A 17,811-nucleotide genomic window follows, 5' to 3' on the forward strand; every position below is an offset into this window, starting at 1 on the left:
GAATCAAACAGCAAAATTAGTTCTGAGCTAGGGTTTACGTCTTCTCCTTAAAAACCTTCTGTTCCTTAACATCTCGACCAACGCATCATCAATGGGGAAGAAGAGCATGTCATCATTCAAGGACGAGTTCTCATACGGTACGTTTTTTCTTTTGTTAGCTCTTTTCCTTATTGAAATTCCTTGATCATCTCCCCACGTCATATCTTTCTTCTTCGACAGAAGAACGATTGGAAGAATCCCGAGACATCATCGCCAAATACCCAGATCGAGTCCCGGTAAGCCCACCAACCCCCGATCCAAATTGCCCAACTCTTTGAATTTTTCAATTCTGTTTTTGCTCACAGCCGCAACCCAGATAATACGATTTATTTGTTTCAATTTTCTGACTTTGTTTTGTTTAGGTGATTGCTGAAAGGTATTCAAAAACCGACCTTCCCGATATGGAAAAGAAAAAGTGAGTTCAGAATGTTTAATTCTATCATATGAATTATAGTCTTTTGTGTTTGATCGGAATAAACTGCTGATTGTGAACTAGTCTTTGCTGTAATCCTTTGACTCAGTTGCAGTGTTAGAAGTATTTGGTTACTTAAGTTACATTTCATGTTGTTTTTCCTTTTTGTAAATAAAGACCTAAGTCCAACTGGTTTATATTTCAATGGAGGGGTTTGATTTTTTTTTTTTTTCTTAATCATAACTTGATCTATGGAAGCTGAGGATAAGTTGTAATTACCAGCACAGAACTGATATTCTTGTACTATCTATTTGGGGCTGTTTGTGTGGATGACAATGGTCCCATTTCTACTGAAGGCCATTTCAATGACATTCATTTTTATTTTTTATTTTTTTTACATTTTTTACATTTTTTTTAAATCTTCCCAACTTTGTGTTTCTTAATGAGAATATTGTGGAATTCATACTTTGCCAAGTGTTGCATTTAACTAAAGGAAAATTTTCTTTCACTTGTAGCTAGGGACCCATAAAATGTATAATGTTGTCTGGAGCTCTTGCTGCTGACTTTTCCAATTGGTCTGGCTTCTAATGTTGTTAGGATAGAAAATCCTAGGCGTATTTCCATGAGATTTGTCATTTGTTAAGTAAAGCAAATGATGAAGTTGATTGTCCTTCACAACTTTCAAGTACTTTTAGAACACAAAAATCCTAGACATATTTCCTATGCCTCCCTAATGTTCAGCAAAGCAGATGAAGAAGCTGAGTTCGGCTTCATTGATTCTAGCTTCATTAGAAAATTCAAGTCCGTGCACATTCTCTTTTCTTTTCTTTTCGTTTTATAGGTAAAAGAGAGAATAAATCAAAGGTGCCTGAAAAAGGACACACCTAAGTGCACACAATGTATACAAGAAGTGTCATCAGACAAGAAGAAAGGCAGAGAGAACACATGATACAAACTTCCTCTACCTACCTTGAGCTCAACCAATCTATAAATCCTATCATGGTTAGGGAATAGCCATCTATGTATACTCTAACCCAATTCAAAAAGATAAACATAAAGGAAGATTTGATTGATTGGTTCGACTATTCAGCGTCTTTGAATTACCTCCTGTTTCTTTCCATCCATAATATCCTCCAGAAAATACACAAAGGAGCAGTCCTCCAATCTTTCTTCAGCTTCTTCCCACAAAAGAACCATGCCAACCCAATAGGTTTCCTCTTACCAAAGAGTGCATTACCTAAATCACTTCCAAAGGAGAAAAAACTAGCTGCCACAAAATTCTCACTTTGGAGTAGTGTAAGAGCATATGGTCAACTGACTCCTCATCTCCTTTACACATGTAACATTAGTCTGGCAAAATCCATCCCCTGCTTAGTTGGTCAATGGTTAAAATCCGTCTATACTATGCTTGCAAGGAAAGGCTCACTTCTTCCCCATGGTAGAGAAGAGCAGTAGGATTTGTTTGTCACACTTAGCTTCTTTCCAACCCAATCTATTCTCCTCATCCCTTCTAATCCAGGTTGATTGAAGTCTTCTAAAAAAGGCCTCTACTCTTTCCTAATCATGCAACTATTTCTGAAATTGGGGATTTCGCCGACCCCCTTCTCCAACTTGCTCCCTCATCTCTGCTACTCAAGTGTCTTTATCAATAGTTGTAGAGAATAACACCAAAAGGATCCCTTCCAAAGAGCTTTCCCCCCACTATCTTTCTGAATTTATACTCTTCTTGTGTTATCCACTATGAAGTGAGATCTACTTCCAAAGACCTCTTACTCATTTCTAATAACCTTCCACAACCCTATCCCATAGATGTCTTTCACATCCTTAAACACCACCCCCCTTCATTAGCCCCAAATTTTCTAGCTATGACTTGTTTCAAAGGGATCCTCTCTCTGAAGCAAATATCCGTCCCATACCAAGGAGAACCTTGTTTAGAGTGTGAAGACTCCTGATGCCAAGACCTCCATTCTTTTTGTTCAATTGAACAACAGACCAGCTACCTAAATGGGAGCTTCTTCTACAAGCCTCCCCCCTCCTCAAAGGAAGTCCCCTTGAATATCACCATACACATTTTCTCCCAGTTAGCTATTTACAACCAAGCATATCAAGAAAGCTGATTGAACTTCAGTTTCTCATCCCTGCCACTTTATTAAATCAGTTTTGTATTTATTTTAAGGTGGTCAGGGATTTCCTCCTCTCTCTCTCTTCAAAGTGCAGTCCTCTGTAATTGTCACAGAGGTAAAAGAATCCACTACCTAGCCTACAGTTTAGGGTTGCCTTTTTCTGCTATTTTAAAGGATATTGAAGTAACTTGGCTTAACATTTTGCCATTTTCCCTTTGTTATTAGATTCCTGGTTCCCCGGGACATGTCTGTTGGGCAATTCATTCACATCTTAAGTATCAGGCTTCATCTGACTCCCGGAAAAGCTCTTTTCGTATTTGTGGAGAATACCTTACCTCAAACAGGTAGAAATGCCATTAAATCACTTGGTTCATATCTTCTGTGGATTCATTGCATGAAGGTTTTTGCCCTGATAATCTGCTGATATTTTTTACACATATGTCTACTTGCAGCGAGTTTGATGGACACTGTCTATGAATCCTTCAAGGATGAGGACGGGTTCCTGTACATGTCTTACAGCAGCGAGAAAACTTTTGGATATGGTGATATCCAGATACATGGACACTGAGCTCCGTACATTGTTGTAGAATCTTCAATCTGCTTCTCCTCTGTGTGAAATAATTGTTGGATACAATCTTTATATATGAGAAAAGTCCTAAAGTTATATCATTGTATTCCAGGTAAAGGAAATGCGAATGTTACATTTGTGACTGTTGTTGCTGAACTTCTATGTTATTTATCAAAGGGGTTTAGCTTCTTATCACTTCTATTCTATAGAGACTGAATGTGAGAATTTCCCATCTTTTGGTATTTTTGGTAATGTATTGAAAACCATTCTGAAAAAAACAATTTTTAAAAACAGTTTGCAATTATTTTTGGGAAACAAAATTATATTTGGAAACTCAAATATAAAATACAGTTTTCTCCATAAAATTATTGTATATTTATTTTTCCAGTCTTTTTAATTGTTAATTAGAGCACTCTATAAAAAACAAATAAAAGTACCTTACAATTGTTTTAAAAATAAAATAAAATCTGCTTTCATAACGAAGATGGAAAAAAACTGCCTTCACTAAAATGTAAGTTGAATGGATGTCAGACGAAGAGAATGACATTTCTCCTAGCAGAGGCATGTTGGTTGCATAATCGAGCATACCTAAAGCGCCTGTCATTGATGTGATCAAGCTACTACCACTGTCACTTCTAGTACTAGCAGAGCAACTTATGTAGAATGCATTGCTGAATTTCTTAGGGTCCCAGATTTTGAAAATCTCATAACAATCACCATAGAGAATTGTGGCCCACATGTTTATTCTTGCTATAATCTTAACTCCCGACCATACACTCCAACACCTTCAAAGATGCAACTGAAAAGCAGAGCACAAAGTCCCTGGGATGCAAATTTAAAAGAAGGGTTCATAAGAGGTAGACAATCATTGAAGTTGTCCGTTCACTTCAACAATACCTATTTAGCAGGTGAAAAGATGTGAGAGAACATAGGAAATATATAATGAAAGGGAGTACAAAGATACGAGGGTTCATAGGTAACACATGATTAGAGAGTCATTGAACTTCACAAATGCGCCAAAACTATATTCACACTTGTATTCTTTTTTTCACAAAACAAAAAGGAAGATAAAGGGGTCAAACAAACTGCAATACAGTTGTCTGAACTAGGAAAAAGAAGGATCAAACAATGCCTGGACCTCAAGTTGTCATTTCTATATGCAAACACTTGAAAGTCATCAAAACACAAATGACCTACTACTCATGCAGCATCATTCCCAATCAACTTCCACTGCTACACAGAATTCATTTGCCTATACTGGTTTAAATCAGCCAACTCATCATGATAACAACTTTGAAACACATGATTGGAGAACAAAAATCAAAACTTATCCATCTATTGACAGCACTTCAGAAAAGTTCATGCCAATGTAGTTTAGAATCTCTTCTGGCCATTGCTAAAAAGTCTCTGACCACCACCATTCCGCCAAACACCATGAACTGGTAAGCCTTCAGCCGGATTCATGTTTGCATCTAATGTTTCCTCCACTGGATCTGGATCTGGGTCAGGATCTTGGGAGTTCAGAAGTGCACCCACTGAACCATCACCCAGACGGGCTCTGAGGAATTTTGATGCTTTCTTCCGTCGCTGACTTCCTCCACTCGCAGCCCCTAAATTTTGATTAGATCCACCACCCGGTGATGGCACCTCATTTTGGGCACTCAGCTTTGGTAAGGGTTCTCTAGCAGAACTCAGATCTGACTGTTGCTCATCAATCACTCCCTTTGATTTGCCTTTTGCACCACGGTACCCATCCTTTGACAACACCTCCACCTCTTCTTCTGAAGGCTTGAAGGTGGACTGAAGGTTCCTAACTGTGTTAATGATGCTATCTGCTAATGTATCCTTCACATTACTGTCCTCCACAACTACAGGTTTTCCTTTACCTTTCTTGGAGATCTTTTTGTCTTTAAAATGGACATTGCCATGCCCCCAACCATTTTCTTGTAAACCACTGCTCCGTACACTAGCATTATAGGTCTCTAAAAGTTCTTTCTGCTTCCGAGCATCAGGACAGAGTCTAGCCAATTCAAGAACAAGATGTGACAAACCAAACTGCTGAACATAAGCCAGATATACTGCGGTGTCAATTGAACCTTGCCGATACTGCCCGGATATGTCTTTAAAAGCGGTGTATTTGTCTTCATCAAATTCAAGAGCAGCACGGATCTTTTCCACCAGAGACTTGTTTGCAGTGTGAACAGCTTCTGCATTCAGCACGGGCTGGGTAATTGTTGGCAACTTTTGCTTTTGTGTTGCAGAAACTGGAGGAAAATCAGACACAGAAGGATCAAAAGATTTGCTATCAGCAAGATTTGGGGCTGATGCAGAGTGGCTGATCCTACTTATGCTGCCTGAGTTACTTGAAGAACCAGATGATGCAAATCCATGCACTGTTGTGGGTCGAGCCTGAGCAAAACTAGCATAGCTGTTTGGAGCAGATCCACTACCAGTTGCTGGCTTAACCTGATCCAGACTAGATGATGGCACAGGTGCAATATTTGCAACCTTAGATTGAGTTGCACTACTTGATAGTGGGACTGATCCACGATTTGGGGCTGGCCAACCCTGACCTGAATGGAGAACATTTGCCTTACCTGGACGGCGGAGACGTGCAGCCATGGTATTTTTCGGCAAACCTTCTGAGTCAAGTTTGGGTTTTGGTAGACTGCTGCTGGGTGCCGTGGCGAGAGGAGGAAAGGAAGACTCCACAAGAGGTACATTCATTGGGTTATGACCCAAGGCTTGACGATATCTCGAAGAAGATTCAGAATCTGTCATAGCCAACGATTCAAATGGCTGCATTATGGGATCGCTATCATAATGATCAGAAACTGCCTGAGTGCTGGATGATGATGATGGGGGTGGATCATGATATGTGTCACTTGCATTAGCTGTCTCCAAACTAGCTTGAATGGCCAAGGAGAGTTGATCAGCAGAGGAATCACGATTAAATGTCCTTCCTCTTCCACGGCGATGATCTTGTTCAGTACTTCTTCGATAGCGAAAACTTGTTGGTATCTGCAATAAAAAGGGAGAAGAGGGAGCACCAGATTGTTATGTTTACAACATCCCCCAACATGAAGTTGGAGAGAGAAAGAGAGAGAATTAACATATGAGATCTGAATGCAAGAGAAATGAACAACGTAGAGCGAGTATCTAGAATTGCAAATCAAGAGGCAGGATAATGTGGACAAAAATCTTTTATAACAAATTGGATCCTCTAAAGATGATCTCAGAATTAGAAAAATAATACATGCCTGAAGAGCAGCATTACGTTTAGAGCGAGACATACGTCCTCCATGTTCTATAGCATTATGCCTCTGGAATAACAAGAAAAACACCCAATGAATAGAAGAAATTCAGGATGCAGGAAAAGTGAATCTAAAGCAACATAGCTTCCACAACACTTATCCCCAAACAGTGCAAGATTCAAAATAATCCTCCAAAGAAAATCAACAAAAACAAATAAATAAATGCTCAAGCATATAATGAAAGGCGGCCATCTATGCTCTAAGAAATCACCTTCATTTCTGCTTCAGATTGAAAGACAACAAACTTTTTTGCAAGGCAGGCTTCGTCCTCACATAAGAAATGGTCTCTCCGGAAATGGATCTGTAACAAACAAAAGAGTTTTATACAGATACATTTGAACTTGGAAACATTAAAGAAAAGGAGCGGTCATTGTAACTTACCTCTAGGTCATCATAATTTTTATAGTATTCAAATTGTCCAGGGTTCTGCCTGCATTGAATAGAACCAAAGAACTATGTAAGGTAAACATGCCTTGAACTGAAATCGTTGTATATCATTCTATTATTGACAGATGGCATGTAATACCTTTGGCATATATGACAGGTATAATGTTCCGTGGACATATGCGAGTACAGCTCATTATCTCCATAAAATGGGCTTCTACAGAAGTCGCACATCGGATGCCCCATGAAGCCACCTCTTTCAGCCTCATTTCCATCCACCTCAGAGTCACCTGTGTTTATATGCTGATTCAACTGTGCTCTATTGTAGAGCTTTTGTTCACAAATAAATACCTGTTACATTCCAAGAAAAGCCAGTGAGATGACTGTTCAAAAAAAGAAAAAAGAACCACAGGTCAATAGGCTTTAATCATGCACAAATATCTAATTCATGCAAAGCTAGTGAAATCAACATGCAAACAAAAGGAAGAAGAAATTATTAAAACCTACAGCAACAAACAGAGCCCCATCCCAACTTCCATTCCATATCAGGATGTCTGCACCAAATTATTAGAATCAAAACAATTCAGACCCAAAGTCAGCCCCAATGAGTTGTTCATGTTTAGCGAACTCTGCATTCTGCAGTTCCATTCTAGTGATATAATGCCATAGCATTGAAACTGAAAGTGCATTTGAAGAACATTCTGCCAAAAGTTTTTTTCACACCACAGCACACAGTGATTTTCCCTTTCATCTTGTAACTTACTGACAGATCTGTAGGGTGGCTTCTGCAAGACTTGATTCTACTTAAACCACCAAAGCAAATCATTCCAGCTGATGTCATCCATAACCGTGAAAAAGATGTCAAAACCAGATTTCCAGAGAGCCAGCATTAATTTCAGCCATAGAACCTATCTCATCGTATGCTACATTCCCCTCACTATTCTCCTCTTTCTACCAATCCCTCATTTCATCGCACATTAGAATCATTTATGCAATAGAATAACAAACATGCAGCTCTCATCCAATGGTGGGGCATATAAAGCAAATAAAGCAGAACACTATAGTATTTTGGCTGAACAATACCAACCACCTAAGAGACAAATAAACTTCATTTGTGACACTCAGGAAAACATTATAGACACCAACACTATGTCAATTTGTTCTTTTTATATTCCAAAAAATGCATTACTTCTGTTTAACTAGAAAGAAAGTCTACCAGAAGATAAAAGAGCCACTAATGAACCGATCACAGGGAAAAGGTCAGACTTGATAAGAGAGTTCAGAGATATCAGTGGTCAAGGGGATAATTGACTTTGTGGCTAGTGGTTGGGCTGTTTGGATGTTCTTGCAGTACTTTCTTTTATTGTTGCTTTTGTCTTTTGAGGATATTTGATCCTTATTTACTTTTGCTTCATGAAGCAATGAAGGTACTTAAGTGGGCTTAGCTGCAGATTAAACAGATTTTGACATGGTCAGAAGGCATTTATATATGGAAAAGTAAGGTTTAGGGTTGTTGGATCAAGGATAGATTTCCTTTTTGCTAGGAGACTAATGAATCCACAAATCAAACATGGAATTTCTTAATATTTAGAGTTACTTGTGTTCTTTTTCAAAAAGAATGCATTATATATTAAACACCTATTTTAAAGAAAAGCACAGCTAAAGACGAATTCATAAGAACAAATTTGGAGGACAACGGAAGGATGACATCTGAATTGTGTGTATACACAGATAGACAGAGGGTAAATATCATATAAGATGTCACAGATATGGAACTCACTTTTCTTCCTTCCAAACACAAACTGCACATGAACAATTTATGCCGATGGAATAAATGACCCTTCAACTGGTCAATATTCCTAAACTTTTGCCTTCTCTTTGAGCCATCATTTGATTGTTCCTCCATCTGGTCACATACACTGCAAGAAAGCCTGCACATTGCCTTGATCATCTTGTAGTGGTCCACATCATCAAAAAATGCTTGTGTGTCCTCATGATACCAGTACATTCCCACTTGACCCTCCCTTGATTCAGTCGGCAGGATTGAAAAATCATTAACCATTCTTGTATAATCTCCTAAGGCCTGCACAATTGTAAAAATCAAAATAAAAATCAGAACTGAATGCTAAACATTCATATCTACCAGTCCCTCTTTCTAGTTGCATATTTCAGATCAGCAACACTGAATGCCAAAGTATCCCCATTTATGTTCTTATTATTGAAAAATCAAATCACATTTAAATCGAATATTTTGTGTGAATTCAACAATCACAAATCCAACAAATATACCTAAAAGAATCATAAACACTCAACTAAGCAGAACAGGAAAGAAAACTCTCGGAACTCGTGAGAACCAACTTCATATAATTTGATAAAGTGCATAAAGTAAGGATCGTAAACTTAAAGTCTTGAAGTTCAACCTTAAACAATAGCAACTCCAATAGACCCATATGTATTGCTCAAATTGAACAGAATACAAATTAACAAACTAAATGCAACTAGGTTCCATTTATCAAATACTTTATCCCAAGGGAATGCAACTTTAACTTACTCTCACAAGTTTTTTCTATTTATCAACCTTAGCCTGTTTTGCCCATAGAAAACGGAGGGAAAGAGAAAAAAAATGACAACGAAATCTAAATTTTTCCAATTAATTGCTGTTTTTACTTCATTTACAAAAAGAATAAAACCACAATTTTAACTCAACTCAACCAAATAATTGACTAGTTAACCCGACAGCTTCATTTCCCCTAATTTCTCAGCAACCAAACGGTATACTCAATCAAGAATCAAACAATTACAGATTCAACAAGTGTCAAAAGGTAAAAGAAAGACAGGAACCTTCGTGACAAAGACAACGTTGCACTCGGTTTTGCAGATGCAGCAACGGCGATCGTCGCAGATGAAGCGAAGACGAGCCACGCAAGTCGAGCACACATCGCGATGGCCACATGGTCCGTACGAAACCCATTCGAGAGTCTCGGCGCAAACGGCACAGCTATCGTCCATTGCTCTCTTCTCTTTCTCTGTGTATGAGAGAGATCGAAAGGAAGAGAGATTAAAGACTGGTTAAAGAAGATGAAGATGAAGATCTAGGGTTTTAAAACAAACATATAATCCAGGACACCGGTGGTGCGCTTACACGATGATTTCTAGGGTTCGTGGAACCGGTGAATTATATATAGAAAATAGAAATAGATCGGCTTTGGGAATCCGAGTTGAACCAAAAAGCTTCCTTGGAAATAAAAGGAAGTGCTTCAATCATTTTAGGAACGCCCAAGGGCCAAAACCGGTAGGGGCATTTTCGAACAATTGAAACCAAGTCAATCAAAGGTTGCGGACTCAAATAGTGGAGCGGAGAATCGCGAGAACAAAATAAGAGAGTGGTAGGCCGACAAGCTTAATTATAAAATACTAAAATGCCCTTGAAAAAGTCACTCTTGGCCGTCACGCAAAAACTTAGCGTTGTTATCTTGTGCTCTTACTTTCTTTGATTTGCATTTGTCCTTCCTTTATTCGGCGTCGGGCGTATATATATATATATATATATATGGATGTATGAAATGTGTGGCACAGGTCAAGTAGACTGACAGTAGGAGGCGGGCCTAAGTGCAACTCATATAATAAATTAAAATGCAATCTTGGAAATTTTGAATTGTCCCATTATGCAGCTTATATACATTTACTAGCTTCTAGAATGATTCCTAGACATTTGCACATCTCCATTGTTAGATTGAAGTCCTTGAAATTGTGTCGAATGTTCTAGAGAATTATTGTAAACACTTACAAATAACGACTTAGATGGTAGTTTATAAATAAGGAATAGACATATTTGGCGAGGTGTTCCAATTCACTATAAAATGCAATATTTTCATAATCAAACTGATCGAACCCAAAAAATTACCTGTTCACGGTTCACTGATTGGACCGGTAGTCAAACCACGGTCGAACCGGTGACATCATAAATATGTAACCTATATATTATTAAAATTAAAAATAATTATGAATTTTTTAAAATATATATGAATAAATTAAAAATCATTAATATTATTTTATATCTTTGATATTATTAAATTAAATCATATTAATATTTTAAAATTTATTAAATGAAATATGAATAATATTTAAATGTGAATATATTAAAAATGAAAATGAAAATTTAAACTAATTTTTTCATTTTAAAAAATATTATATTATTTTTATTTAATATTATAAAAAAATTAAAATTTAATGTATATTGTTTTGTTTGGCATATTTGATGACAAAATGTATGTAGTAGAGTCGTGTCCTATGTTGATAACAGGACCTGAGGACACATGCATCACCTGGGCTCAAGACTCAACCCACAAAATGGTTGGGGTGGGTGTGGGCTTTGTCATAATAAGACAGGGCAGCATGGGCTTTAGCCAAAAACACTTAAACCCAATGGAACCCTTCCATGTTTACAAAATAAGGGGATAACTTGAATCGTTCAGTTCGTTTAGAACTGTTTGATTCCACCGGGTCACCGATTCGATCACTGGTTTAGGCGGTTCGTGACCGATCCAATACCCATCCATACGATTTAATAGAGTAAACCGGACTGGAAATGTGACCAGTCAACGGTTGAACAGCCTGGCTGGTTCAATCCGATTTTTAAAACATTGATAAAATGTATATGTTTAAACATTTTTTAAAAATAAGTTTAAAAAAACATAATCAAATCGGTTTATGTTTTCTTTTTATTTTAAAAAATAGTTGAAAATAATTTTTACTTATTTTCTTTGTTTTATAGTCGAGTGGTGTCCTAGGTTGATAACTGGACCTGAGGTCCAAGGTTCAAACCCTTTTGGTGGAGATTTGTTATATTTTTTTCATTGATATTAGTTAGCAATCCCAGATCGAATTATGAGAGAAATAAGGATGCAAAGATGCCTATAAAAGCCATCCTCACAGAGGGCACATGCATCACCTGGGCTCAAGCCTCAACCCACAAAATGGTTGGGGTGGGTGTGGACTTTGTCATAAAAAGACAAGGCTCGCCTTCCATGTTTACAAAATAAGGGGATAACTTGAACCGGATAAAAAATGCGATCTAGAGTAAATCGGATCGGTCAACGGTTGAACAAACCGATTTTTAAAAATAAGTTTAAAAAAACATAATCAAATCATTTTATTTTTAAAAACAGGTGAAAATTTTATCTTTGTTTTTAAAAATTATTCTCAAATAGTAGCAATCAAAACAGTGTTAGAAAGTTTTTCTATTTTTAAAAACATAAAATTATTTTTAAATCAAGCGCCAAACAAACTTTAATTCTCTATATATTTTAACTTACAAAATGAACTATGTTTGATAAAAGTACACTTCATCTTCACAAGTAAAAGTAATATTTTCTTCCAAAACTTATATAAAAAGAATCCAAATGTTGAAAGACATTTATATCTTGCTTTTCAAAGTTCAAATACCGAAGAGATTATTATTACAAATTTAGGATTATTTCATCAAATTTAATTCAAAAATCCTCTAAAAAATTGATACAATTCAAAATTGTTTTCAACCAAACACTACCTTAATTTTTTTATTATTTAAAACATAAAAATTAAATTATTAAATCATTACATGTCTATTTCTTCAATGGAATATGATGCCAGCTAAGAAAAGAAAGAAGAGTATATGGAAGACATGGTAAATTTAAGATAAAATAAAATAATAAATTAATACTTTCCACAACATGAAAATATGAGATTAGTTACTAGGAATTTCAATTATCAAACACATATTAACAGTTTGGTATTTAATGAAATTACAACATAATAAATACCCAAGCCAGTGAAACTAAAATGAAATGATTTCATTTTTGAACTTCGCCTCTAAGTAAGGAAAAAGAGATCACCTCACCCTACCTTTCTCACCGTCTCTCTTTTCCGGTTGTTTGTGTTCCTGTGTCTCTGGTGAAGGAACGATGCTGAGAATCACAGCGAAGAAGGACGTCGTAGACGATAGGAGATATGTTTACAACGCCTACAAAGTGTTCGTGGAGGACCTCAAGAACGAGCGCACACATCGCATCTTCACCATTTCCACGTTCTGTGATTTCACCGCCGGCAAGTGGTTCAAAGAAGTTTTGAAAAGCTGCCGGAACAGCCACGGGAAGATAGTCGTCGGCGTCTGTGCCGAGGTTGAAGCCGATTGGTTAAAAAACGTCGCCTGCAGCGACCCCGGTGACGATCCCTACGGCATCCTTCAGCTCTGCATCGGCTCGCAATGTCTCATCTACCAGTTGCCGGAGCCTGGCGACGACCCGCCGAGGTGCGTAACAGAGTTTTTCTCTGATCCAAACGTTGTTGCTGTTGGTGTTGGTATGAAGACGCTGGCGAAGAGGATGCTGCGGGAGCAAAGGTTGAAGATGGTGAACACAGTGGATTTGGGGACTTTGGCTTTTGAGGGGCTGCGAAGGGAGGATCTGGATCTTGGTCGCTATGATCTAGACCGGCTGGCGAAGGCGGTGTTGGGGAAGCACATGGATGTGGTTCGGCCAGAGAAGGATATGAAGTGGTACGATAGGAGTCATTACGACTGGTACGACAGAGTGCTCACCTGCGAGAAGGCCGCCTATGCTACTGTCGATCCATACCTTTGCTTTCTCATCGGGACTCAGCTATACGATATGATCAAGGATCATTCTGCTCCCAGGAAGAACAAGAAGAAGAACAGGAACAAGAACAAGAAGAACTAGCGAGACCAACTGGTGCAGATTTCTTGATTACCGTTTTCTTTGTCTTTGGTTCTTTTAGTTGTCTGGAATGATCTTCAGTAGAGTAGGGTTTTACAATATGCTTCCTAATATTAGAATGAGATCCACTCTTTTTTGGGTTCGTTTACAGCAGAAGGTAGATTAGGGTTCACTGGTGCTTTCTATGTGAGAAACTTTGAATGGAATCTGCGCCAGCGAAATATCATTTTGGGTTTCTTTGCAGAAGATTTAGGGTTTCTTTCCATGGTTCTTGGACGATGTTGCTTTGATTCTTAAATGGAAGAGTTATTTCTGTTAATTTCAGAATGCAGATTACTCACCTATATTTATTTTCCTTATTTTTTTTTTCATTTTCCCGTGCTTTCTCGAAAGCCAAACAGGCCATTTTAGTTCAATCTGTCTGGTTATGGTTCCTGTTCATCCATACTTCTTTTGGCAACGAAGTTTACCAGCTGTAGCCTTGGAAGGTTTAATTTCACGCCATAGCCCCGTACGGAATAGGATTGCGCTCAGCGTTGTGGTGGTGCAGAATCCCAGGCCACCTGCTGCAGTACCCCATGCAAATTTCGTTACGATTCTGCACGTCTCAGCTTGCCACGTGTAACAGATTGTTAGGACACGCCTTTGCCACTCTCACCTCCCCATCATCCTCACCCTCCTAGATTTTGTAATTCACAATAATTTTGAATTCTCAACTCTTTTTTAGTAGTTTCTCCCTTGTTAGTTGTTATTTACCAAATTTTTACTCCTACTGAAAGGACTCATATTTTTCACTAAATGCCGTAGGAGAATTATTTTTATTTAATTAAAAAATATTAAAATATATAAATTATTTTTTATAAAAATAATTTTAATATAACATTCTCAAAAATAAAATTCAATAACTATTTTTTTTGTGGTTAAATATAAAAGTTTAACATTATTTTATTTTTCATTTAGAAAAACAATTTAATAAACAAATAAAAGTCTAGAGAAAATTGGGAAATGACTAAAAAGATGTATGACAAATCAATTTAATAACTTAATTCAAGTAATCAGATTTTTTAGTTTTTTTTGTTAAAAGTGATTTATTTTTTGACTTTAGGTTATTTGTTTTATATTTTTTTATGTCTTACTTTAAATTTTTTATTGAATAGAAAAAAAAAAGTCAAATATTTTGACTTTTACTAATTGAAAAAAAGCAATGTTTTAAAAACCAAACTGTACCGGCCAGTCACAGTTTCGATCCAACCATCAGCTAGTCACGGTTCTGGTCTGGTCCGGTCAATTGGACCAGATTTGGATCGAACCGGGGTACCCTCCCTCACGGCTGGGCAAACTTTTTTTCATTCTTTCATTTCGATTATTCTGTTATTTGCTGTTGGACATCATTAATTGGGGTAAATCCCTAACTTGAAATCAAATAATGACTTCAGTTACCAGCTTATTGATAGATAGAATTTATTAATTTATTAATTTTTAATAAAATATATATTTATGATGTCACCGATTCGACCGCGATTCGACCGCCAATCCGACCAATAAACCATGAACTAATAACTTTTTCGGTTCAATGATTGAAAAAAAGTAACATATTAGGATTTTTTTTATTTTAGTATTTAATATAAATAAAATATTACAAAAACAAACAACTTAATACTTAACATTATTTAGTTTTAAGTTTTATTTTAAATTAAGTAAAAAAAAAAAAAACAAATACCACATACATAAATAAACTATATTTAATAAAATGACTTTGTTAGAAAAATTAGGTTAATCCAACTTATAGTAATCATCCTAGAAGAGGAGGAGGGGGGCGAATATGGTGATGGTCTCTTTTTGCAAATTTAAACTATGTGAATGTAAGAGGCAATTATATGCAAGCATATAATAAACAATATAAAGACAATTGCATATAAATTAAAAGAGTAGGGAAAAGAGAATGCAAACACAAGATTTTATAGTGGTTCGGTGCAACCCGGCTTACATCCACTCTCCTCTATCTTCAATCCCAAGCTTGAGGTTCCATTATTTCAAGACTTCCAAACCAAGCCTTCAAGTAATACAATTGGATTATGGTTCCAATCCACTCTCTTAGACTTTTGGCTCCAAACATCCTTTACACTTCTCAAGAGACACTACAAGAAAATGTACTTTTCGTGACAAAAATTTTAAGGGTGAATTCTACTTTTGTTGTTAAAAATAACTTTTACCGATGAAATTTTAGATGTTGTCAATAATACTAATTTTCTACAAACTTTTTTTTTTAGCGCAAATACTTTTCTGACAAAAATAAACTATTTCCCTACGAAAATATTTATCACTAATTATAATTTTGGTGATGAAAATTATTTCCTTACTAAAAGTTACAACTTTTTATCTATTTTTGCTTACAAAATGGTTTCGTTGGTAATTATATTATTTCCTGACAAATTGAGTAATTTTGTCACCAAATAATGTTATTAAATTGTGATATTAATAAAGAATATTAATAAATAAGTAGATGATTTATACTATGAAATAATATAATATATATTTGTTGACACTTCATATTTATACTATAATATTTTATTTATATAAATAATAATAATAATTAAGGATCCATAAAATTAAACACTAGAATGTAGATTTATTTAAATTTAAATGTTCTATTATGTAATAATAGTATTGTTATGAAATAACAAAAATGTAAATTATTTAAGCAATTAATATTTATAGTGTAATATGTTATTTATATTTTATATATATAAATAATAACAATAGATAATCCAAGATATGCAAGATTACATCTATGATATAAATTTATTTAAATTTCAATATTATTATATGGTGCTACACATACATAAATACTACTAAATGATTTTTATTATATTAGGTAAAAGTTATCCATCCAAGTTCAATGTAGTATTAAATTTATGTTAGCTATGAATAAGTTATAGTCCTCTAATTTATTCTCATTCAAAATCATACCTTATCCACTCAAGAAGTAAATTTATACTAACATTTTGCCTAGTTTAAATTAATAGATTTTTTTCTTAATTATTACTTGGTTTTTAAATAATTGGTCAAAATTAAATTTCTCAAATCAATCGTCTAGTGTCTATATAAAAACATTCTACCTACATAAAATTCCAAATATGATTTATGTGTACGAAGATATCATATATTGCAAGTACTATATGCCTAGCTCTATTTTCATATTTACAAAATAAAAAATGTCTAATATATATAGCACATGTGAAATTCTATATAAATATAAAGTTTTTTAAAAGTTTTCAACCACATCTTTATTAATAATTGGTTATTTTATTTTTTATTGATCAATTATATATTTATTATTTTTAATTATTAATTACTAATTTATCAAAATTGATTAGTTATTAAGAATAAAATCTTAAATTATACTGCAAAATAGTAACTTATATGGCTACTAACTTGTAAAGGAGTTTTTATACTTGTATGCATTTTTAATCAAATATTTAAAACAAATATAGTTATAAAAATAATTGAAATATATCATAAATTATTATATGATTTATATTTATAGTGTTTCATTATGTTTGATTTTTTTCTTTTTGGAATAGATGAGAAAGGGAAAGAAAAAAAAATGATGTAGAATCCTAATTTCATTTTGATCATTATTTTATTAATGTCAATATGAGTATTACACTTTGGCATTCTCCTAACATTATCTTTTAATTGTACTTTTATTTTATATTTCAAATTTATCACTTTAATTCATAAGTCTGGAATTGAATTTATTCTAGCTATTAATAAACTATAGTCCTCTAATTTGTTCTTATTCAACATTAGGTTTGTTTAGAGGTGACAAAATTTGATATGAGTTGAATCTAACACCCTTTCATGATTTTGGGTTGAGTATAATTGAGTTCAAGTCAAATTCATGTCGACTTGCATACCTTATTTAATAAATAAATAGTGTTGGCCTTACGAGGGGGCCAACAACCACCCTAATGGATTATGGAGAGTGAACTTAAATAATATAAGGTCCCTATTCTGATCACTAATTGGATTTTAGAACAAATGGGGGCCTTGTCATAAAATACTTTGTGGTTAAACGTGTTACAGACAAAGAAATCTTAGGATGGGTGACTCATTGGGAAGTATAGAGCACTTCGATAAACAAGTGGTATTAGAGTCTGGTCACATGTTTGACGGGTGAGCTAACACTATGGGTGCAAGTCAACTAACAGAGACGGTAGGCTATCATCGATGAAATTAATTTGTTACCAAAAAT

At 35.3% G+C, this 17,811-nt stretch overlaps 3 protein-coding genes across 5 annotated transcripts; 2 read left to right on the plus strand and 1 right to left on the minus strand.

Annotated features, from left to right (window-relative positions):
* The first annotated feature begins 12 nt into the window (after nt 1-12).
* On the plus strand, nt 13-3,341 carry LOC117917554 (autophagy-related protein 8i). The gene is made up of 5 exons (XM_034833868.1): nt 13-137; nt 220-275; nt 402-454; nt 2,800-2,918; nt 3,027-3,341. Exons 1-5 carry the CDS (start codon nt 92-94, stop codon nt 3,140-3,142), a joined length of 390 nt encoding a protein of 129 aa, XP_034689759.1. The 5' UTR covers nt 13-91; the 3' UTR covers nt 3,143-3,341.
* A 720-nt stretch (nt 3,342-4,061) lies between these two features.
* LOC117918422 (E3 ubiquitin-protein ligase HEL2-like) lies at nt 4,062-10,161 on the minus strand. 3 transcript variants are annotated; one of them, XM_034835067.1, is made up of 8 exons: nt 9,983-10,161; nt 9,682-9,866; nt 8,621-8,923; nt 6,983-7,191; nt 6,838-6,886; nt 6,668-6,757; nt 6,403-6,465; nt 4,062-6,163 (listed from the first exon to the last, which is right to left on the minus strand). In XM_034835067.1, the coding sequence occupies exons 2-8, from the start codon at nt 9,847-9,849 to the stop codon at nt 4,517-4,519; spliced, it is 2,529 nt and encodes an 842-aa protein (XP_034690958.1). In that variant the 5' UTR covers nt 9,850-9,866; nt 9,983-10,161; the 3' UTR covers nt 4,062-4,516. The 3 variants fall into 3 exon arrangements, with proteins under 3 accessions (XP_034690958.1, XP_034690960.1, XP_034690961.1); XM_034835069.1 differs by having other exon boundaries at nt 9,682-9,869; nt 9,970-10,161; XM_034835070.1 differs by having other exon boundaries at nt 9,952-10,161.
* Nucleotides 10,162-12,782: 2,621 nt separating this feature from the next.
* On the plus strand, nt 12,783-13,556 carry LOC117918198. Its single transcript, XM_034834706.1, has one exon. The coding sequence runs from the start codon at nt 12,783-12,785 to the stop codon at nt 13,554-13,556; it is 774 nt and encodes a 257-aa protein (XP_034690597.1).
* Nucleotides 13,557-17,811: the final 4,255 nt, after the last annotated feature.

This window comes from Vitis riparia, chromosome 7 (genome assembly GCF_004353265.1).
Source record: "Vitis riparia cultivar Riparia Gloire de Montpellier isolate 1030 chromosome 7, EGFV_Vit.rip_1.0, whole genome shotgun sequence".
NCBI classification, from domain to species: domain Eukaryota; kingdom Viridiplantae; phylum Streptophyta; class Magnoliopsida; order Vitales; family Vitaceae; genus Vitis; species Vitis riparia.